At 40.7% G+C, this 24,566-nt stretch overlaps 1 protein-coding gene across 1 annotated transcript in view; it reads right to left on the minus strand.

The window, feature by feature from the left end:
• LOC141161552 (aldehyde oxidase 1-like) overlaps positions 1-24,566 on the minus strand; it is a 536,896-nt gene that overhangs the window by 154,541 nt on the left and 357,789 nt on the right. The window contains exons 8-9 of the mRNA XM_073646509.1: positions 21,512-21,592; positions 1,606-1,750 (exon numbers count right to left, since the gene is read on the minus strand). Coding sequence (XP_073502610.1) covers positions 1,606-1,750; positions 21,512-21,592 — 226 coding nt within the window. The remainder of the gene's footprint in view (positions 1-1,605; positions 1,751-21,511; positions 21,593-24,566) is intronic.

Genomic DNA, 24,566 nt, shown 5'->3' on the forward strand with positions numbered 1-24,566 from the left:
TATCTCAAACCTTTCAAACCTTACAGTATCTGCTCAGGTAACTATTTCTCACACACCTCATATCATTGCTGGCAATCGTATTAGAGGCTAGAGCGGTTTGAGCCTTGAAACATGGGTGCCACATTTCAAGAAAGTCATGTAGAGCTCCTCTGGCTGGAAATGTTCTCTAATACAGGGTTCCCCAACTCCAGTCCTCAAGGCCCACCAACAGGTCATGTTTTCAGGATTTCCTTAGTATTGCACAGGTGATGTAACTATTGCCTGTGCTGATGCTGGAATTATCACCTGTGCAATACTAAGGAAATCCTGAAAACATGACCTGTTGGTGGGCCTTGAGGACTGGAGTTGGGGAACCCTGCTCTAATACATAGGTAAGAGCATATCAATCAACTGATTCCAAAGGCTTAGGTCTTGTTTCTGGGATGGCTGTAGGTTTTCGTGGGCCCCAGGAGAAAGGGTCTCAGTGTGCCCCTTTAGCACATACCACAATTCATGATGCACAGATACGGCAGAGAAATATATATATAGTACACAGTGCTGACCGGACAGTAGTTCTTCATACAGTATTATGGGCCCCATATAATGCTCCATACAGAATGGACCCCATATAATGCTCCATACAGAATAATGGACCTCATATAATTCTCCATACAGAATAATGGACCCCATATAATGCTCCATACAGAATAATGGACCTCATATAATACTCCATAGAGTATACTGGCCCCCATATAATGCTCCATACAGAATACTGGCCCCCATATAATGCTCCATACAGAATACTGGCCCCCATATAATGCTCCATACAGAATACTGGCCCCCATATAATGCTCCATGCATGCTGGGCCCCATATAATGCTCCATACAGAATGGACCCCATATAATGCTCCATACAGAATAGTGGACCTCATATAATGGTCCATACAGGATAATCACCCCCATATAATGCTCCATACAGGATACTGGCCCCCATATAATGGAAGAGGCCAGAGCTGTGGGGAATGGGGAGAGGTAAGTATTGTGCTGGCGGGGGCCCTGAGCAAGCGGGGGGCCCACTCGCTGGCACTGGACATCTCTGCTCACAGGCCCCATAGCATGCCGGGGTGCCTGACGGCGAGTGATCCCCCCCCCCCGCCTGCTCGGGGCCCCGGCACTTGCCCAGGTGCGCTGGGTGCTGACGCCGGGCCTGTTCTGTTTAACCAGGGTGATGTGCTGCCAAGAACAATGAGTTTTAAGTAAGATTAAAAATCCATTTCACCCGACGAACAAGCGTTTGTTGAGTGATTGGTTGCCTGTTTGGACAGGCTGATAATCCGGTACGCTCATTTCACAATTATCAGCCAGGATAAATGTACCTTATAGAAGAATAGATAAACCACCAAAATAACAGACAATATATAAATAGTTGAGATTGGCTTTCTAAAATTTCTATTATACCCAGCAGTGCGTCTATTGATCGTACAGATAGAGAAGCAAATGGATGAGATAGAGAAGGGGAGAATGCCATGTAATGATGACATTGCTCAGTTCAGTGCTGAAGCCTCAAGATACTCAGACAAAAAGTAACGGTTAATATGCATTACATTTTTATGTCTTTGTTCTCACCTATGCTGGTGTTTCCTACCATAAGAGGAGCCTCGGGATACTTGACTTTTAAATCTAAAAGTTCTTCCAGGTTAAAAACTGTAATCCACTTCACCTTCTCGCCTTGAAAGACTAAGGACTGTGGGCTCTTCTTTTGCATCATCAACTAGGTAGTAAAAGATATGTATATTTTACTACTATATACTGATAAAAGGCTTGTTATTTTGGCTGTATATCCCCTCTAAATTGATTCCATACATTCTCACTAATATTTTTCTTACATTTCTTTTACTTTTGCCTGTTGTATCTCCTCCAGTATTAAGCAACAGATATACTGAACATAGGCTAAAAATATGGTTAAAAACCAAGTTGTCATACTTATACATCAGATCACATGGATGTCATGTGGGACCAGGCTCGGACTGGCTCACAGGAGAACAGGAGAATCCCCCGGTGGGCCCCACTCCACCTATATGAGAATTAGTGTTTCACAATGTACATTCTAGTGCAGCATCTCTTCATTCATTTAATAAACTACCCCGTTTATTATTATATAGAAACATTAGCAAACTCGTGAATGAAGGTAATATGATGTTTGCATGTAGCTGAGCAGTGGGCCCCCCAGAGTCAGTGTTACTGGTGGGCCCTTGGCACTCCAGTCCGGCACTGCCTGGGACCCCTCGCTATGAGTCAGAGCGCTGCTAACAATCAGTGGATCTCACATTGGTGAACCAGGTCAATATAATACAGACAATCATTTGATAAACATCTAGCTGGCTACAAATTCTTCTGCTAAGATGCAGTCATGTCTGTGATAGCTAAAGTAATTTAATGAGCATGGTTTTTTTTAACTCCTTCTCAACATTGGATGTACTGGTATGTCAAATGTTGTGACTACATCTTTGATGAAAACCCCCATGCCTGCCAAAAAGGTGTTCCTGTGATTTTTACTATATATTGCAATACACTAGTATTGCAGTATATAATATAAGCCATTAAAAAATCCCAGGTTCAAGTTCCGTGACGGGACTAAAAACTTAATGAAAAGTTTTTAAAAATATAAAACAAAATTAAAAAAGATAAAAATTCAAGACACCCTCATTTTCCACAAGTAAAAGAAAAATAAAACATATTTGGTATCACTGTGTCAGTAATTTTCAAGTCTATTAAAATATAAAATGAATTAATCCAAACGGTAAACATTGAAAAAAATCGAAATGCCAGAATTGCTCCAACAATGCAAGCAAATGCAGTAAGAAGAGAACAAAACGTGGTATACACCCAAAAATAGTGTCAATAAAAATCTGAGTTTACCACACAAACAAGCTGTGAAACATCTCCATCCACATCAAAATTGAGATATTACAGTTCTCAGAAAATAATGAAACAAGCTAATTTTTGTTTATTTTAAGAGATTTCCACATTTTTTTCAACACTAAAACCAAAAAATATATAATATAAACCTACAGAAATGAGGAGACTATTTAGAAATTAAACAAAATCTTTATTATATATACAGTACAGACCAAAAGTTTGGACACACCTTCTCATTTAAGGATTTTTCTGCATTTTCATGACTATGAAAATTGTACATTCACACTGAAGGCATCAAAACTATGAATTAACACATGTGGAATTATATACTTAACAAAAAAGTGTGAAACAACTGAAAATATGTCTTATATTCTAGGTTCTTCAAAGTAGCCACCTTTTGCTTTGATGACTGCTTTTCACACTCTTGGCATTCTCTTGATGAGCTTCAAGAGGTAGTCACCGGAAATGGTCTTCCAACAATCTTGAAGAAGTTCCCAGAGATGCTTAGCACTTGTTGGCCCTTTTGCCTTCACTCTGCGGTCCAGCTCACCCCAAACCATCTCGATTGGGTTCAGGTCTGTGGACTGTGGAGGCCAGGTCATCTGGCGTAGCACCCCATCACTCTCCTTCTTGGTCAAATAGCCCTTACACAGCCCCTGGAGGTGTGTTTGGGGTCATTGTCCTGTTGAAAAATAAATGATGGTCCAACTAAAGGCAAACGGATGGAATAGCATGCCGCTGCAAGATGTTGTGGTAGCCATGTTGGTTCAGTATGCCTTCAATTTTGAATAAATCCCCAACAGTGTCACCAGCAAAGCACCCCCACACCATCACACCTCCTCCTCCTCCATGCTTCACGGTGGGAACCAGGCATGTAGAGTCCATCCGTTCACCTTTTCTGCATCGCACAAAGACACGGTGGTTGGAACCAAAGATCTCAAATTTGGACTCATCAGACCAAAGCACAGATTTCCACTGGTCTAATGTCCATTCCTTGTGTTCTTTAGCCCAAACAAGTCTCTTCTGCTTGTTGCTTGTCCTTAGCAGGGGTTTCCTATCAGCTATTTTACCATGAAGGCCTGCTGCACAAAGTCTCCTCTTAACAGTTGTTGTAGAGATGTGTCTGCTGCTAGAACTCTGTGTGGCATTGACCTGGTCTCTAATCTGAGCTGCTGTTAACCTGCGATTTCTGAGGATGGTGACTCGGATAAACTTATCCTCAGAAGCAGAGGTGACTCTTGGTCTTCCTTTCCTGGGGCGGTCCTCATGTGAGCCAGTTTCTTTGTAGCACTTGATGGTTTTTGCAACTGTACTTGGGGACACTTTCAAAGTTTTCCCAATTTTTCGCACTGACTGACCTTAATTTCTTAAAGTAATGATGGCCACTCGTTTTTCTTTACTTAGCTGCTTTTTTCTTGCCATAATACAAATTCTAACAGTCTATTCAGTAGGACTATCAGCTGTGTATCCACCAGACTTCTGCAAAACACAACTGATGGTCCCAACCCCATTTATAAGGCGAGAAATCCCACTTATTAAACCTGACAGGGCACACCTGCGAAGTGAAAACCATTTCCGGTGACTACCTCTTGAAGCTCATCAAGAGAATGCCAAGAGTGTGCAAAGCAGTCATCAAAGCAAAAGGTGGCTACTTTGAAGAACCTAGAATATAAGACATATTTTCCGTTGTTTCACACTTTTTTGTTAAGTATATAATTCCACATGTGTTAATTCATAGTTTTGATGCCTTCAGTGTGAATGTACAATTTTCATAGTCATGAAAATACAGAAAAATCTTTAAATGAGAAGGTGTGTCCAAACTTTTGGTCTGTACTGTATGATTAAAAAGAATTAAAAATTTGCAGGAAATAATTGTTGCAGGAAAAATGACTAAGTCCCCTAATACAGCTGATAAAGACTTAAAATAGTTCATATAATAAAAACATGGCTGAAAAAAAGTGCATGTGCTTGAATTGAAATAAATATCCAAAGATAAAGGACCATTATTAAAACGCACCTGTCAGCAGGATTGTGCTTAGTAAACCACATACACTGTCAGGTGGGCCCCGTTACACTGAGTAAAATTATATCTTTGTTGATGAAATCCGTCCAGTGGTTCTTTTATAATCTTTATTTTCATTTTTGAGATAATGATATGTTCGTGCTTCAGGGCGGGGCTTTGGGGAGGGGCTTTAACTAGTGCTCTCATTATGTATTCATATTTCTGCCTTCTGACAGGTCACTGTGCTTTCAGTGACCTGCCTACTATTTTAAATGCTCCCTGTGTAATTTGTGTGCCTAACTTGAAATTTACATGCAACAAAATGGCCCCTTTGCTGGTGGAAAAATAATTTGCCTGCAGCAACATGGCGCTCGCGCGTGCTCAGTAGCATCTATTGCTTGCCGTGCGCAGTAGCATCTATCGCTTTTTCCTCCAGCAAAATGGCACCATTTTGGTGCAGGCAAATTTCATGTGTGGCACACAGATTACACAGGCAGTATTTAAAATAGTGCGCAGTATATTTGGTGCATGCGCAGTAGCATCTATCGCTTTTTTCTCCAGCAAAATGGCACCATTTTGGTGCAGGCAAATTTCATGTGTGGCACACAGATTACACAGGCAGTATTTAAAATAGTAGGCAGGTCACTGAAATCACAGTGACCTGTCAGAAGACAGAAATATGAATATATAAGCAGAACACCAGATAAAGCCCCTCCCCACAGGCCGCCCCGAAGCAAGAGCATATCATTATCTCAGAAATGAAAATAAAGATTATAAAAGAACCACTGGACGGATTTCATCAACAAAGGTATCATTTTACTCAGTGCATCGGCGCCCACCTGGCAGTGCGTGTGGTTTACTATGCACAATCCTGCTGACAGGTCCGCTTTAAATATGTTTCAACAGTGTAATATTGTACTTACTGATCTCAGAAGTCCATAAAGCCTTGCAAATAAATAAAGTGCCTGTGCATCAGTTATGAAAGACAATATGTCAGTAAGTGTAAAGCCCCCGTCTCACATAGCGATATCGCTAGCGATATCGCTGCTGAGTCACGGTTTTGGTGACTCACCAGCGACCTCACCAGCGATGTCGCTATGTGTGACACTTTGCAACGATCAGGCCCCTGCTGTGAGGTCGCTGATCGTTGCAAAGTGTCCTGGACCATTTTTTGGTCGTTGGCCTCCCGCTGGCCAGCACACATCGCTGTGTGTGACCAGCGGGACCAACGATCTGGCTGGTAACTATGGTAAACATCGGGTTACTAGGGGCACGCGCGCACTTAGTAACCCGCTGTTTACCATGGATACCACTCTGCTACGGTGCGCGGAGGCTCCCGCGCACCGTAGCAGAGTGGTATCCATGGTAAACACCGGGTTACTAGGGGCACACGCGCACTTAGTAACCCGATGTTTACCATAGTTACCAGCCTGCTCCTGCTTGCAGCAGGCTGATAACGGGAGCAGGACATCGTGGAACGATTCTTTCCACGATATCGCTGCTCCCCTGATCGCTGGTGAGCCTGCCTGTTTGACTGCTCACCAGCGATGTATTAGCGATGCAGCAACGATCCCTGACAGGTCGTATCGTTGTCGGGATCGCTGCTGCATCGCTTAGTGTGACGGGGCCCTTACTGGCCACTTAGAAAGAATGGAAAGGTCCCTTAGATGCCGATACAAACAGTGTTTACAAATGTAAACAGCAGATAATGCTCCAGTGAGTAAAAAGACACACAATCCAAGAAGGGTGCAGATAACATTACAAATTCACTGAATGAGGACCTAGAAAACTCAAAAAGTCCCAATAAATTAGTCAAAATCACTGACTGAGGCAGACATACAATAAAATGTAACCTTTATTCATACTCCTTAAAAACTATTCAAATTCAAATCCAGCGTACTTTTACAGTCTATCCATTACAACCCTCTTTTGTATTATAGGGTCATATCTCGGATACTAATAAATATTAAAAACACCCATGTAAGTGCTGATGTCCTCCATTTATTATTATATTCACAGTGCCATCATTTATATTATTTCCGTGTCAGGAAATTATATAGCATATGAGAAATTATTTTAGAAGAATTGCACTATTTCCATATAGTATCTGTAGTATAAAAATAAGTTCCTATTTCCCTTAATGTGTTGGAGCTAATGATATTCAAAATTAGATCCGATAATATACTATTGCCCTGTGTGGTATCTAAACAGGAATATTGCACTATGCCCTTTCAAAATCGGCAGCATACCCCAGTATTTAATATTCCTGATTCAATAATTACACAATTCCAATAATATTACACCGTCACCCTGTATGGTCTTTCTACATGTACATTGCACTATGACTATTCAATATCTCAACCATGCCCCAGTATTAATTATTCATGATCTATTCGGTACAAAAAACTACAGGGTCCTATTAATAACCTGACACAACTGAATAGAGGTCACACTGTGAGTGTAAACTAATACAACTGCCCTATGCAAACACTCATCTCTCATAATTGTCTGAGTATAATTTCTGGCTAAGGAATTCCAGTACATCTAATCCCTGTGCTCATCAGATTGTTTCATTTGTATCCTGTCTCAACGCTTTTCACCCCCCCCCCCCACATTTGGTGGGCACATGAGGAGGCTAATACCCATTACGGTGAGGAAAATAAGTATTTGATACACTGCAGATTTTGCAGGTTTTCCCACCTACAAAAAATGGAGAGGTTTGTAATTTTTATCATAAGTACACTTCAACTATGAGAGACAGAATCTAAAAATAAAAAACAGAAAATCACATTGTATGATTTTTACATAATTAATTAGCATTTTATTGTATGAAATAAGTATTTGTTACAACAGAAAAACAGAACTTAATATTTGGTACAGAAACCTTTGTTTGCAATTACTGAGGTCAGACGTTTCCTGTAGCTCTTGACCAAATTTGTTGCACACAATGCAGCAGGAATTTTGGCCCACTCCTCCATACAGATCTTCAGATCTTTCAGGTTTCGGGGCTGTCGATGGGCAACATTGAGTTTCAGCACCCTCCAAAGATTTTCTATGGGCTTCAGGTCGTCTGGAGACTGGCTAGACCACTCCCGGACCTTGAAATGCTTCTTACTGAGTCACTCCTTAGTTGTCCTGGCTGTGTGTTTCAGGTCATTGTCATGCTGGTAGACCCAGCCACGACCCATGTTCAATGCTCATTCTGAGGGAAGTAGGTTGTTGGCCAAAATCTCGCAATACATGACCCCATACATCCTCCCTTCAACACGGTGCAGTCATCCTGTCCCCTTTGTAGGAAAGCACCTCCAAAGTATGATGTTTCCCCCACCATATTTCACGGTTGGGATGGTGTCCTTGCGGTTGTACTCATACTTCTTCTTCCTCCAAGCACAGTGAGTGGAAGATATACCAAAAAGTTCTATTTTGGTCTCACCTGAACACATGACCTTCTCCCATGCCTCCTCTGAATCATCCAGATGGTCATTGACGAACTTAAAACGGGCCTGGACATGTGCTGGCGTGAGTAGGGGGACCTTGTGTGTCCTGCAGGACTTTAATCCATGACGGCATAGTGTGTTACTAATGGTAATGTTTGAGACTGTGGTCCCAGCTCTCTTGAGGTCATTGACCAGGTCCTCCCGTATAGTTCTGGGATGATTCCTGACCTTTCTCAGAATCATCCTTACCACACAAGCCAAGCGCTAACAGGTCTGTGAGAGCCAGAATTCTTGCTGGTTGTTAGGTGATCAAATACTTATTTCATGCAATAAAATGCAATTTAATAATTTAAAATCATATAATTAGATTTTCTAGTTTTTATTTTTAGATTCTATCACAGGTGAAGTGTACCTATGATAAAAATTACAGACCTCTCCATTCTTTGTAGGTGGGAAAACTTTCAAAATCGGCAGTGTATCAAATACTTATTTTCCCCACTGTATATTACTGCTACATACATTCTAGCACAGGAGTCTTATTGTTTAAATATCCGGCCATGATAAGGGCTGCCAACTGTGAATATAATGATAAATGGAGGACATCAGCACATACACGGGTGTTTTTAATATTTATTAGTATCTGAAATATGACCCTATAATACAGAGGAGGGTTGCAGGGCTGCCACCAGGAGTTTTAGGGACAATAAATGGATATGAATAGCGGTACCAGAGCGCCAATAACAGGGCAAAAATATTAAAAGGACTGATTTATTAATATACACACAACGCGTTTCGGTGGACACAGCCACCTTCATCAGGTGTGACAAGCAGCAAACAATTGATCCTTATATACATTTGACTAGGTATACAATTACTTAAAAGGGGCGGGGCCAGATACAGAGTAATACCTCTATATTAACCCCTTGAGTTCATATATGCTCAATAGAGTAAAAAGGATTGTTATAAAATAATGCCTAATGAAGCATATAGGGTTCTTATAAAAAGGATTCGCTGTAAAAAAACAACAACTTGTGAATCCTATAATCTTAATACTTCATAGGATATATTGTCATCTACCACCCTATATTTTAGATTATATAAAAAAATAATAATAATTTTTACATACAACATAAAACAATGCATAAATATAAAGTATAAAATTACAATCAGTTTCTATCATTATAATTAGGAAAAGTAGACGAAGAAAGGAAAGAGAAAAAAAAAAAAAAAAAAAAAAATTCCAAAAAAAAAAAATCCCCCCCCAAAAAAAAACAAAAAAAACAAACAAACAAAAAAAAAAAAAAACCAAAAACAAAAAAAAAACAAAAAATTTTTCTTTAAATTTTTTCTCCCTTCTCTCTCTCTCCTCCCTCCTCCCCTCCCTCTCTCCTTTCCTCTCTTCCCTCCTTCTCTCTCTCCTCCCCCCTCCTCCTCCATATAAAAGATATATATAATAAATTTGCTAAAATATGAAAACAATTATTTAAAAAGTTGTCTTCTCTATATTAAGGTTCAAACCTTCAGGAGACAAGGTTCCCATTTTGAAAATCCAATAATTTTCACGTGTAATGAGACGATTTAGTCTATCAGGGTGTGTATCAACTATATGATCAATGATAGTTAGTTTTAGGTTATTAGGATTTTTTTGATGTTCTTTTAAGAAATGATTAGAAACACTATGTAGGGGAAAGCCGTTTCTAATATTTTGGCGATGTTTATTTAATCTGGAGTGCATTTCCTGGATAGTGCGGCCAATGTATTGCAGGCCGCAGGTGCACTGGAGCAGATAGATCACATATGAGGACTGACATGTAAGTCTAAAGCGAATGGGATATATCTCTCCAGTGACCGCAGAGACGAATGTTTTGGCTCCGTTATCAATGGATTGACAGCATAAGCATTTAGGGACATTACATTTATAACATCCATTATTGCTAATAGGAACTGAATGGTTCGGTCTTCTACCAATTGTTGTATTGCTAGGGGCTATATAGTTTCCTAGATTTTTACTCCTCCGATATATGACATGAGGAAATTCCGGTAAATGACCAGTTAATATTGGATCATTACTTAAAATGAACCAGTATTTTTTTAATAAACTGGATAACACTTGCGTAGGTTTACCATAGGTAGTAATCAGATTTAAACTGAAATCGCTGTATGGCTCTTGGCTGGTATTCTTGGATTTGTTGATACACAGGTTCTGTGATAGGGATCTAGTTTTGGAGAAAGCATCCTCTAATAATTTCCGGGGGTATCCCTTAGCTCTAAAACGTTTTTGTAAAACCTTAGATTCCAGAAAAAAATCCGAATCATGTGTACAATTTTTTCTGACACGCCAATATTGACCGTATGGAATATTTCTAATCCAGCTGGGTAGATGGCCACTGTCAAATTCAAGATAGCTATTTACATCCACTTCCTTAAAGTGGGTAGATGTGGATATTTTACCCGAATTGTCTATATTTATCTGAAGGTCAAGATATTGAATATTACTCTCAGATATGGTAGAGGTAAAGGAAAGACCCCAGTCGTTAGAGTTTAATTCATCAATAAATTTGGCAGCCTCCACAGTATTTCCCCTCCATATAATAAACAGATCGTCTATAAAGCGGCGGTACATAACGATGGATTTATCGGCGCCGAGGGATTGCGTGATGTGGATAGACTCGAATGCCCCCATATATAGATTTGCATAACTGGGGGCAAACCTCGTCCCCATCGCGCAGCCCCTCAGCTGCCGATACATCACCCCCTCAAAAGAAAATACATTGTTCTCAAGAATGAAAGTTATACCCCTCAATAAAAAGTTTTTTTGAGGATCTTGTAAGTTAGGGTCCTCATCTAGGAATTTTTTAATTGCCTGTAAACCCAATACATGTGTGATATTGGAATAAAGAGAGCTTATATCGAGTGTAATAAGAAGACAGCCTGGAAGAGGGGGTAATTCTCTCAATAGTCTAATTAAATGTGTGGAATCCTTTAAATGAGAATCTAGGGATAAAACGTACTTCTGTAAAAAAAGATCAATATAGTGGGATAAGTTGGATGTGATAGAATTAATACCAGAAATAATAGGACGTCCAGGGGGATTAAATTTATCTTTATGAATTTTGGGTAAAAAATAAAAATAAGGGACTTTGAATTTTTTAATGTCTAAAAAGGATTTTTCTTTTTTATTGAGGAAGCCAGCTGTAGAGGCCCCTGCTACAAGTCCTTTGTACTCCAAAAAAATGGTTACAGATGGGTCTGCTTCTAATTTCACGTAGTAGTTTGAGTCGTCTAAGATTCTGAGGCCCTCCTTGATGTACCAGCCTCTGTTCATTATCACAGTCCCCCCTCCCTTATCTGCTCTCTTTATAATTATTTCTTTATTATCCTGAAGGGTTTTTAATGCACATTTCTCCTGGTAGCTCAAGTTATTTACTTTTTTAGAAATTGGGGGGAATGTCCTAAGGTCCCTCAAAATTAATTGTTGGAAAGTTTCAAGGTGTGAACCTTTGTGATGTAATGGATAAAAATTATTTTTCCCCTTCACATTTACATGAGTGAAAGGGTCCAGTAATGGGGGGCCTGGTATATTAGATTCTTGAATGGAGGGGGATACTGTTGAGCATGAACTAATAGGATGTGATTTTCTCTTATCTTCCAATAGAAAATGTCTTTTTAGTGTCAATTTCCTTATAAATTCATTTAAATCACAGAACAAAGTGAAATTATTAAATGGGACAGCTGGACAGAAAGATAATCCTCGACCTAACAAGGATCGTTCAGCTTCAGATAGCACATAGCTAGAAATATTAAAAATGCCCCCACAACCGATAGGGGTTTCTATCTGCAGGGAATTTGTATTCTGGTTCATTGGCAAGATTTCATTTTCTTTATATTTGGATTGTGTCTCAATTTCGGCATTTGGACTATTTTTGTTATTGAGGCCTCGGGTTTTTCCACTCCCTCTACATCCCCTAAATTTCTTTTTCGTTTTGGACAACGTCCGGGGACCACGTGAAAAAAATGTGTAATTTTCGTTTTATTAGTTTGAGATGCAACTGCATTCTGTGTTTGAGGATTTATCAAGATACGCTGCCGGGGGTGTTGGTGAAGCTGGGCGTCCATCTCGGCGTTACATGCAACTAACCTGACCACGTGATCCACCACCGAGAGATCAGGATCTGTGAACGCCGCTGGAAATAGATGACAGCCACCAACAGAGCGGAGCTTGTGGAGCTTTACACTGGGGTTGTGCAGAGGTGCACAACTTCATAAGGTTAGTAGCCATCCTCACACCCCTCTAACAATTGCAATACTGAGTCACCCATTGCGCCTTGTTCTCTCCTCTCTTTACATATTGAGTCTGCTATTGTTGGGGGCTTAGCCTCAAGACCAGGAGCTGCAAATTGGGCGACTCAGATTATTCAACACATCGAGAGACGGAAAAATCTTGCAGAATCGTCAACAGATAAGAACTGTGTTTAAGACTTTAAAATCTAAATTGCTGGATCATTATGGACTTTTATGTGACCAATAGAGAGAAATTTAGATTATCTCTGATCATTACAGCCCTTAGTAAAGACTCTAAAGATGGCGACAGATGCATATATACTAATCCAACTATGCTGAATGATACAGATCAAAAAAGGTTACGTGGACTGTTTTTGAACTTAGAAAATAATAGCAAAATAGAAATAACTAATCACGTAGACACGATGTTTTTAGAACATTACATTAAGGATAACATAATACCCAAGGGATTGAGAATGAATCTCAATTCATCCTTTCCTCAGGATATTGTTTTTACTGAAAGATGGGACAGGTGTATTTCTGATTGCTCAACAACACTGATCAGATTGTTGATTGATAAAAGGAATACTCTGGCTATGCATGCTTTAGAAACAATAGCTAAAATTAAAGGGGATTTGGAGTTCTTTTCTTCATCTGCGGAATATTTTGCCACAGATAATGAGGTAAAACTAAGACTGGCTAAGTTTGAAAATGATTTAATAAATAAAAAAGCCAAAAAATATGAAAGAGATATAAAAGACTCTAAAAAAGAAAAAATCCAATCACCACTTCAAATTTCACCTGTTCCCATCATCTCTATGCAGAGAACAACTAGGGATAATCCATCATCCCCTATTCTAAGCAATGATACTGATAACCATACAAAACAAGTGAATAGTTTTCAAAAACAGTTTTTTATGAATAAAAAACAACAAGCAATATATGAGACTCATAAAAAGAAGTTATCCATTAACAATAATTACAAGAAAAATACTGCATTTAATTCTAATTTGGAAAAAAATAATGACCTTATAATAGAGGGAATGTGTATGGAAATTACTCCTCCCTCCATACTGATTACTGATCCACCTATTTTATCCACACAAGCAGCAGATGTAGAATTTATTGCTAATCCGTCTACTATTTCCACACAAGTAGCAGATATTGATGAACTGAACTTCACATTACATATTAACACACAGGAGATATCCCATAGTGGATCTAATATCTCAGAGCTTTCTAGTGCAATACAGATTCCTATTGCTGGGGAGTTATCTGGACAGATCCCGTTAGCGGATACACTGAATATTTTAAATCAAGGGAGACCTTCTGATAAAACAAATGGTATAAACCACATAAAACCCCCTATAAACAGAATGACATCCTTGGAATTATCTCCGATTTTGAATGAAAATAGTATCTTGATAAATCCTCAAACACAGAATGCAGTTGCATCTCAAACTAATAAAACGAAAATTACACATTTTTTTCACGTGGTCCCCGGACGTTGTCCAAAACGAAAAAGAAATTTAGGGGATGTAGAGGGAGTGGAAAAACCCGAGGCCTCAATAACAAAAATATTCCAAATGCCGAAATTGAGACACAATCCAAATATAAAGAAAATGAAATCTTGCCAATGAACCAGAATACAAATTCCCTGCAGATAGAAACCCCTATCGGTTGTGGGGGCATTTTTAATATTTCTAGCTATGTGCTATCTGAAGCTGAACGATCCTTGTTAGGTCGAGGATTATCTTTCTGTCCAGCTGTCCCATTTAATAATTTCACTTTGTTCTGTGATTTAAATGAATTTATAAGGAAATTGACACTAAAAAGACATTTTCTATTGGAAGATAAGAGAAAATCACATCCTATTAGTTCATGCTCAACAGTATCCCCCTCCATTCAAGAATCTAATATACCAGGCCCCCCATTACTGGACCCTTTCACTCATGTAAATGTGAAGGGGAAAAATAATTTTTATCCATTACATCACAAAGGTTCACACCTTGAAACTTTCCAACAATTAATTTTGAGGGACCTTAGGACATTCCCCCCAATTTCTAAAAAAGTAAATAACTTGAGCTACCAGGAGAAATGTGCATTAAAAACCCTTCAGGATAATAAAGAAATAATTATAAAGAGAGCAGATAAGGGAGGGGGGACTGTGATAATGAACAGAGGCTGGTACATCAAGGAGGGCCTCAGAATCTTAGACGACTCAAACTACTACGTGAAATTAGAAGCAGACCCATCTGTAACCATTTTTTTGGAGTACAAAGGACTTGTAGCAGGGGCCTCTACAGCTGGCTTCCTCAATAAAAAAGAAAAATCCTTTTTAGACATTAAAAAATTCAAAGTCCCTTATTTTTATTTTTTACCCAAAATTCATAAAGATAAATTTAATCCCCCTGGACGTCCTATTATTTCTGGTATTAATTCTATCACATCCAACTTATCCCACTATATTGATCTTTTTTTACAGAAGTACGTTTTATCCCTAGATTCTCATTTAAAGGATTCCACACATTTAATTAGACTATTGAGAGAATTACCCCCTCTTCCAGGCTGTCTTCTTATTACACTCGATATAAGCTCTCTTTATTCCAATATCACACATGTATTGGGTTTACAGGCAATTAAAATATTCCTAGATGAGGACCCTAACTTACAAGATCCTCAAAAAAACTTTTTATTGAGGGGTATAACTTTCATTCTTGAGAACAATGTATTTTCTTTTGAGGGGGTGATGTATCGGCAGCTGAGGGGCTGCGCGATGGGGACGAGGTTTGCCCCCAGTTATGCAAATCTATATATGGGGGCATTCGAGTCTATCCACATCGCGCAATCCCTCGGCGCCGATAAATCCATCGTTATGTACCGCCGCTTTATAGACGATCTGTTTATTATATGGAGGGGAAATACTGTGGAGGCTGCCAAATTTATTGATGAATTAAACTCTAACGACTGGGGTCTTTCCTTTACCTCTACCATATCTGAGAGTAATATTCAATATCTTGACCTTCAGATAAATATAGACAATTCGGGTAAAATATCCACATCTACCCACTTTAAGGAAGTGGATGTAAATAGCTATCTTGAATTTGACAGTGGCCATCTACCCAGCTGGATTAGAAATATTCCATACGGTCAATATTGGCGTGTCAGAAAAAATTGTACACATGATTCGGATTTTTTTCTGGAATCTAAGGTTTTACAAAAACGTTTTAGAGCTAAGGGATACCCCCGGAAATTATTAGAGGATGCTTTCTCCAAAACTAGATCCCTATCACAGAACCTGTGTATCAACAAATCCAAGAATACCAGCCAAGAGCCATACAGCGATTTCAGTTTAAATCTGATTACTACTTATGGTAAACCTACGCAAGTGTTATCCAGTTTATTAAAAAAATACTGGTTCATTTTAAGTAATGATCCAATATTAACTGGTCATTTACCGGAATTTCCTCATGTCATATATCGGAGGAGTAAAAATCTAGGAAACTATATAGCCCCTAGCAATACAACAATTGGTAGAAGACCGAACCATTCAGTTCCTATTAGCAATAATGGATGTTATAAATGTAATGTCCCTAAATGCTTATGCTGTCAATCCATTGATAACGGAGCCAAAACATTCGTCTCTGTGGTTACTGGAGAGATATATCCCATTCGCTTTAGACTTACATGTCAGTCCTCATATGTGATCTATCTGCTCCAGTGCACCTGCGGCCTGCAATACATTGGCCGCACTATCCAGGAAATGCACTCCAGATTAAATAAACATCGCCAAAATATTAGAAACGGCTTTCCCCTACATAGTGTTTCTAATCATTTCTTAAAAGAACATCAAAAAAATCCTAATAACCTAAAACTAACTATCATTGATCATATAGTTGATACACACCCTGATAGACTAAATCGTCTCATTACACGTGAAAATTATTGGATTTTCAAAATGGGAACCTCGTCTCCTGAAGGTTTGAACCTTAATATAGAGAAGACAACTTTTTAAATAATTGTTTTCATATTTTAGCAAATTTATTATATATATCTTTTATATGGAGGAGGAGGGGGGAGGAGAGAGAGAAGGAGGGAAGAGAGGAAAGGAGAGAGGGAGGGGAGGAGGGAGGAGAGAGAGAGAAGGGAGGAAAAATTTAAAGAAAAATTTTTTTTTTTTTTTTTGTTTTTGGTTTTTTTTTATTTTTTTTTTTGGGGGGATTTTTTTTTTTGGAAATTTTTTTTTTTTTTTTTTTTTTTCTCTTTCCTTTCTTCGTCTACTTTTCCTAATTATAATGATAGAAACTGATTGTAATTTTATACTTTATATTTATGCATTGTTTTATGTTGTATGTAAAAATTATTATTATTTTTTTATATAATCTAAAATATAGGGTGGTAGATGACAATATATCCTATGAAGTATTAAGATTATAGGATTCACAAGTTGTTGTTTTTTTACAGCGAATCCTTTTTATAAGAACCCTATATGCTTCATTAGGCATTATTTTATAACAATCCTTTTTACTCTATTGAGCATATATGAACTCAAGGGGTTAATATAGAGGTATTACTCTGTATCTGGCCCCGCCCCTTTTAAGTAATTGTATACCTAGTCAAATGTATATAAGGATCAATTGTTTGCTGCTTGTCACACCTGATGAAGGTGGCTGTGTCCACCGAAACGCGTTGTGTGTATATTAATAAATCAGTCCTTTTAATATTTTTGCCCTGTTATTGGCGCTCTGGTACCGCTATTCATATCCATTTATTGTCCCTTTCCCCCTGTTGGGGTGCGGTAGAGCTGCCTTTAACTTATTGTTCTTTCACCTGTGGGAGGAATTTAATTAGAATCACTACCCTGGTTTTCCAAGCTGCGCTGCCCTAACCCCTCCGGAACGCTGCCGGGGGTGTTGGTGAAGCTGGGCGTCCATCTCGGCGTTACATGCAACTAACCTGACCACGTGATCCACCACCGAGAGATCAGGATCTGTGAACGCCGCTGGAAATAGATGACAGCCACCAACAGAGCGGAGCTTGTGGAGCTTTACACTGGGGTTGTGCAGAGGTGCACAACTTCATAAGGTTAGTAGCCATCCTCACACCCCTCTAACAATTGCAATACTGAGTCACCCATTGCGCCTTGTTCTCTCCTCTCTTTACACCAGGAGTTTTAGGGACCCATACTGGCAAAATTTTCTGGCCCCCTTGAGATTCCACCCAGGCTCCACTCCCACCCCTCAAACCTTCCACAGTCCCACCGCCCACTCTTGGAAAAACTCTACTTTCTTCACCACATCCTTACCAATCACACTTTAGCAATTCCAATCGAACACCATATCACATACATAGCCAGCAGCTTTTGTTTTTGCCAAAAGATTTAAGCCGCCACCAGGACAAGGTAGACTCTTCTTGCGGGGGCCCTACTCTACTCTAACCTGTTAAAAACTTCTTATAATACCCAATACTCTTTTTAAGTATATTTTTATTTATTTTTATTTAAGGGAATGTGTCACATACATTTTTGACAATAATGTCACATACATGGGACAAATACCGTCACACCATGACCAAACCACATATTACTACCACATAGAGACCAAATAATACCACATACAAGGAACAAATACCACTACAGCATTACCCGACAACATATTACCACCACATAGTGACCGAATAATACCACAAACAAGGGACAAATACCGCCACACTGTGACCAGATCACATATTACCACCACATAGTGACTGAATAATACCACATACAAGGGACAAATACCATCACACCATGGCTGGACCACATATTACTACTACATAGTGACCAAATAATTCCACATACAAGGGACAAATATCATCACACTATGACCGGACCACATATTATCATCACATAGTGACCAAATACTGCAATACTGATCATTAATAAAAAAAAAACACAATACTAATATTACCATGCCATTATACAAAGGAGCTCTGTACATAGTATACAGTGTATAGTGTCAGTGTACAGATAACACACTGACTCACCGGTGACGTCTCTAGTTGAAGTCCTTCATCTTAGCTTTCCTTGTTTATCCAGCGCAGACCACCATCACTTCTTCCAGCTAGGACTCGTCTCTGCATAAAATAACACAGTTATCTAGAGCATTGCTTCCAGAGCACATTTCAAAATTTTCCCCCAACTTCTACACTACACCAGATGAAGAAAAAAAAGTGACATAGTACCGCCCTGCACAGTAACAGGACCCCCCTCACTGAAAACAGTATCCTCAAAAATAAAATACATCACAGCAGTAATAATATCCTTTAATTAGTCCCTACAGTAATAATGTCCCACATCCAGCCCCATGTCTCCATCCTGCCCCCACTGTCTCCATAATTAGCCCCTACAGTAATAATGTCCCACATCCTGCCCCATGTCTCCATCCCGCCCCAATGTCTCCATTTTGCCCCCCTATGTCTCCATTCTGCCCCCCAATGTCTCTATATCCTGCCCCCAATGTCTCTCCATCCTGCCCCCATGTCTCTCCATTCAGCCCCCCATGTCTCCATCTTGCCCCCATAGTGTGGCTTTACAAAAAAAAAGATTCTCCTTACCTTGCAGTACTCCAGCGGCGCCAAGCTCTCCCATCACCCGAAGCACAGTCGCCGGCGCATGACAGTGACAGTGCGCGCTGCTATGCCTGTGATTAGCTGGAAGCTTCCCGCATGGTAATAGATTTCATGTGAACGTGTGTCCGAGGACGCACGTTCTGTAACTGAAATGGCAGAATCCTGTTGCTGGGGCCCGGTGAGCAAAAAAACGGGGGTCTGACCGGACCCCTCTGTTCACTGGGCCCCATACGCCAGTAAGGGTAGTAATGCCCTGATGGCAGCCCTTGAGGGTTGTAACGGATAGACTGCAAAAGTACGGTGGATTTGAATTTGAATTTTTAAGGAATATCGATAAAGGTTATATTTTTTTGTTTGTCCACCTCAATCAGTGATTTTGCAGATAAAATGACCTATGTGAACCAATGCTGTATAGAGAGGAAACTCCTAATGCACGTTTTGTATTAGCTTCGTCGGAGAGGTATAGATGCCAAGGCGCCGCTTCCAGCTGCAGCGCATACTGTTTATTGGTAGGTTTATTTATACCTCCTCTCTCTCAGCTCACACTATACCCCTCTGACGAAGCTAATGAGAAATGTGCATTATTAGGGGTGTCCTCTCTCTACAGCACTGGCCCAGATACGTAATGTTATCTGCACCCTTCTTGGATTATATCTCTTTTCACTCACTGGAGCATTATCTGCTGTTTACATTTGTAGACACCGTTCGTATCGGCATCTAAGGGACCTCTTCTTTCTTTCCAAGTGGCCAGTAACACTTACTGACATATTGTCTTTCATAACTGATGCACAGGCACTTTATTTATTTATATCCATGACGAAACCCAAGAGAAAAACAAATTGAACAAATACCCAGCAGTAAATAAATAAATAGCAACAATGCATGAAAATAATACAGGCTACTTGGTTGACATTTTTTTGATCAAAAAGTTCATTTCTTTTGCTTTTTGTTTCAGCCCTCATTCACACATGCGTCATTAGACACGTGTAAAGTTTTAATAATAGAGGTTAGGACTGTCCAGAATAGGTTCACGTGGTGGGATGGCTTTTACATTTTTTTTATCAAAAAATATGCTAACCAAGCACCTTGTATTATTTTATGCACTGTTGCTATATATTTATTTATTTACTGCAGGGTATTTACTCATTTTCGCTTGGGTTTTGTCTGTTTAGTGGCCAGTGTGAACGTGCACTTACATGCTACATGCACACCAACTTACATTCCAGTTCATTGGTTTTGCTTGATAGATATGCAAGGCTTTATGAACTTCTGGGATCACTAAGTACAATATTCCACTGCTGAAACATATTTAATTGTGGTCCTTTATCTTTGGATATTTATTTCAATTTAAGCACATGTACTTTTTTCAGCCATGTTTTTATTATATGAACTATTTTGTTAAAGGGGTTTTCCCACAAAAAAAAGTTAATTTTAAACAATACTCTTTTGTGTACTCCCCTGCCCAGGAGCTGTGGTATGATCCGACCATGTTCCTGCATGGTCAGACACAGCCATTTCACAGTACACAGCAGGGGCACATTTATAAGATTATCTCAGCACAGGAACATTTTTTTAAACCAATCCAATTGACGAACTTATTATTATTCCTAGATCTATTGATTAAAATGAACTTTAAAATTAACTTTGATAGTGGGAAAACCCCTTTAAGTAATTATCAGATGTATTAAATGACTTTGTCCTTTATCCTGCAACAACTATTTCTTGCAAATGTTTAATTATTTTTAATCTTGTATTTAATAAAGATTTTGTTTAATTTCTAAATAGTCTCCTCATTCCTGTAGGTTTATAATTAATTTATTTTTGAGCCATTATAAATATTGGCCAGTTTATAGGTTGAATAAAAAATATACAAGTTTGGTATCACCAAAATTCCACTGACTAGAGGAATCTTATTGCTTTGTCACCCCCCCCCTCCCTTTGAATGCTGTAAAAAAACTCAAAAAACTAAAAAACAATTGTGGAACTGTGTTTTTTTGTGCAATTTCACTGCACTTGGAATTTTTTTCCATCCATATTTCTGTACATCGAATGATAAAATAAATGGTCTCGTTCAAAACTACAACTTTTCCTATAAAATAAAGTATTCGGTTAGTTATGTCATCAGAATATTAAAAAAGTTATGGCTCTTGGAACAAGGGGATGAAAAAAATGAAAGAACAAAAATAGAAAATCATCAAGTCCGGAAGGGTTAATAAACACATTTAACAAATTATAAAAATATCTTCAAATTGTAATAAAAGACTGAGAAACTTTAAGTGTTACTTACAGTAAGTTCAGGAGGAAATATTAATTCCTGTGTTGGGTCCACAGGTAACAAGTCTTCTTTATTTAAAAAAAGTGTAGTTATCTATAGAAACACTGTAATCAGACACAGCTCAACAACACATTATTTATAAAGTTCATACAAAGCCTAAATAATATGACAATATTAGCTATAGCACAACCTCAATTCCCAAAAAAGTTGGAACGCTATGTAAAATGAAAAGAAAACAAAAATGCAATCATTTGGAAATCTTTCATAGCCATATTGTATTCACAACAGAATGTAGAACACAGATCAGAAGGTGAAAGTTAGACATTTTTCCATTTCATGTGAAAAAATTAACTCATTTAGAAATGGGTGGCAGTTCAAACAACACATCTCAAAAAACGGGGTTAACAAAAGGCTGGAAAAGTAAGTGGTACTAATGAAAAACAGCTGGAGGGTCAATTTTCAACTAAGTCACCTGACTATGTATAAAAAGTGTTATGCACACGCCCGGGCTGAGTGGCGTGTGCGTGTGATTGTAGTGATTCCACTGGACCGTGCCGGAGAGTGAATGCCTGGAGGGGCTTAACTAGGTATTCACCCGATCCGACCAGGGTCGCACGACGGCATACGACGCCAGTGCACCAAGGAGGAACCGAGCAAAGGGACCAGGTGCTACTCCAGGACAGACCCCGGACACGGCTGTTGACCCACACAGGGGAATACAGGAACAGACTGGTAGGCTGGCACACAGACTGGTGGGTATAGGCAGGCACGACTGGTATGCAGGCAGGCGGGTAAGCAGGCAGGGGGGTACAGGCAAGCACAGCTAGAGTGCAGACAGGGAGGCACTAGCAGGTAGGAACACAGGCGGGATAGGACCCAGTACACACTGGGACTCAGGAACAATACAGGCAGAGGGGTACAGGCAAGCACAGCTAGAGTGCAGACAGGGAGGCACTAGCAGGTAGGGACACTGGCGGGATAGGACCCAGTACACACTGGGACTCAGGAACAGAGCCACAGATGTGGCGGACAAACACAGCAGAGTGAGGCCGCCCAGAGAGGTGAGCGAGAACAGGGCAGGACAAGGCCGCCTGGAGCGGTGAGCAAGAGTAGAGCAGGACAAGGCCGCCAGGAGCGGTGAACAAAGGATCAAAGCTGAGCGAGACTGCTGGAGCAGTGAGCAAGAGTAAAGCAGGACGAGGCCGCCTGGAGCGGTGAGCAAGAGTGGAGCGAGACTGCCGGAGCAGCGAGCAAAAGGGTCAGAGCGGAGCAAGGCTGCCGGAGCAGCGAGCAAAGGAGTCAGAGCAGGCTAGAACCGCCGGAGCGGTAAGCAAAGGAGTCAGAGCAGACTACAACCGCCGGAGCGGTGAGCAAAGGAGTCAGAGCAGGCTAGAACCGCCGGAGCGGTGAGCAAAGGAGTCAGAGCAGGCTAGAACCGCCGGAGCAGTGAGCAAAGGAGTCAGAGCAGGCAAGGCTGAGTAGGGGGGACAGGGCTCTGTTCACACGGAACAGACAGGAAGGGAAAGGCAGAGCCAGACACCCACAGGGTACTTGCAGTGAAGTAGCGAGTGGACCACAAACTCACAAACAGGAGTACAGAGACAACAGGCAGGAGTTAGGTACGAGTTCAGACTCTGCAGAAAAAGGAAAGGAACGGACATAGAGAAAAGACAGATGAAAGATAGGAGAGAGTACAGACTGGAACTGAGTGTACAGACGAGACCGACACAGGAGCGGGACACAGGAGCGGGTCTGGGAATACGGCCCCCAGAGAGGCGGGACGAACAGGCAAGGAGCGTGTTCAGACAGAACAGACAAGATACAGGAGCAGGTCTGGGTAATCGGCCCCCAGAGAGGCGGGACGAACAGGCAAGGAGCGTGTTCAGACAGGACAGACAAGATACATGAACGGATCTAGGTAATCGGCCCCTAGAAGGCGGGAGGAACAGGCTAGGAGCGTGTTCAGACAGGACAGACAAGATACAGGAACGGATCTAGGTAATCGGCCCCTAGAAGGCGGGAGGAACAGGCTAGGAGCGTGTTCAGACAGGCCTGGAAATACAGCCTCCAGGAAAGGCAGCAGGCAAGAGTACACAGACAGGACTCAGTTCAGACACGGGAACTGATACCGCAAGGCAGGAGACATAGACAGGACTCAGTTCAGACACGGGAACTGATACCGCAAGACAGGAGACAAAGAACGGGACCTGGCATCTTCAGAGTGAAGGCACACACTGAATGAAACACTATGCTCAGGCAGGGATAGATGGGAGCAGCTGAGCTATATACCAGGTGACAGACAGCAATAGGCTGAGGACGCACAAGGGGTGTGACCCACAGCAGGTACAAAAAGCAGGAAGTGATCGGGCGCCGCCCTTAAGCAGCAGAAACAGACACAAACAGACAGCATGGAGGGAAGCCAGAGAGACATTCTGGACTGGAGATCAAGTGCGCGCTCTTGCACAGTGGGAGATGGACCACCATGCAAGGACGCCGCCAGGTATGTTACAGTACCCCCCCCCTTACGCCCCCTCTTCTTCAGGCCTGCCAGAATCTTCCGCAGGGAATTCGAGGACCAGTCGTTCACTTCAAGGAGATCACTTCCACTGTCCACAGGAAAAACTGATCTCATCTGGTTAGCTAGGATGCTACCTCCTATCCAGCCATCCTCAGCAACAGACGAAACGGGTAGAGTACCAGGAACAGCACACAAGGAAGTCTCTCTCCACATATTTTCAGGTGGCACCCCAGAGGGTACAGGAGACAACTGGAAGTCCTTCACCGGGTTGGAGGGGGACAGAGACTTGGGGGTAATCTCTGCTTCGAGGTACATCTTGTCAAGCTCACAGGAAGAAATAGACGGGTTATCAGGTACATAATGAGGAAAAGTCACTGTCTCTTTGTTATCTGGTGGTACCCCGGAGGATTCAGGAAACAACTGGAGGTCCTCCGCCGGGTCAGAAGAGTGCAGAGGCTCAGAGAAAACATCTGCTTCAGAGTACACTAGGTCGGACTCACTGGACGAAGCAGGCGAGGTATCGGGTACCGAGTATAGGAAAGTCTCTGT

Source organism: Phyllobates terribilis, unplaced genomic scaffold (assembly GCF_046119375.1).
Source record: "Phyllobates terribilis strain yellow unplaced genomic scaffold, ASM4611937v1 Scaffold_9__5_contigs__length_417890890, whole genome shotgun sequence".
Lineage (NCBI taxonomy): Eukaryota > Metazoa > Chordata > Amphibia > Anura > Dendrobatidae > Phyllobates > Phyllobates terribilis.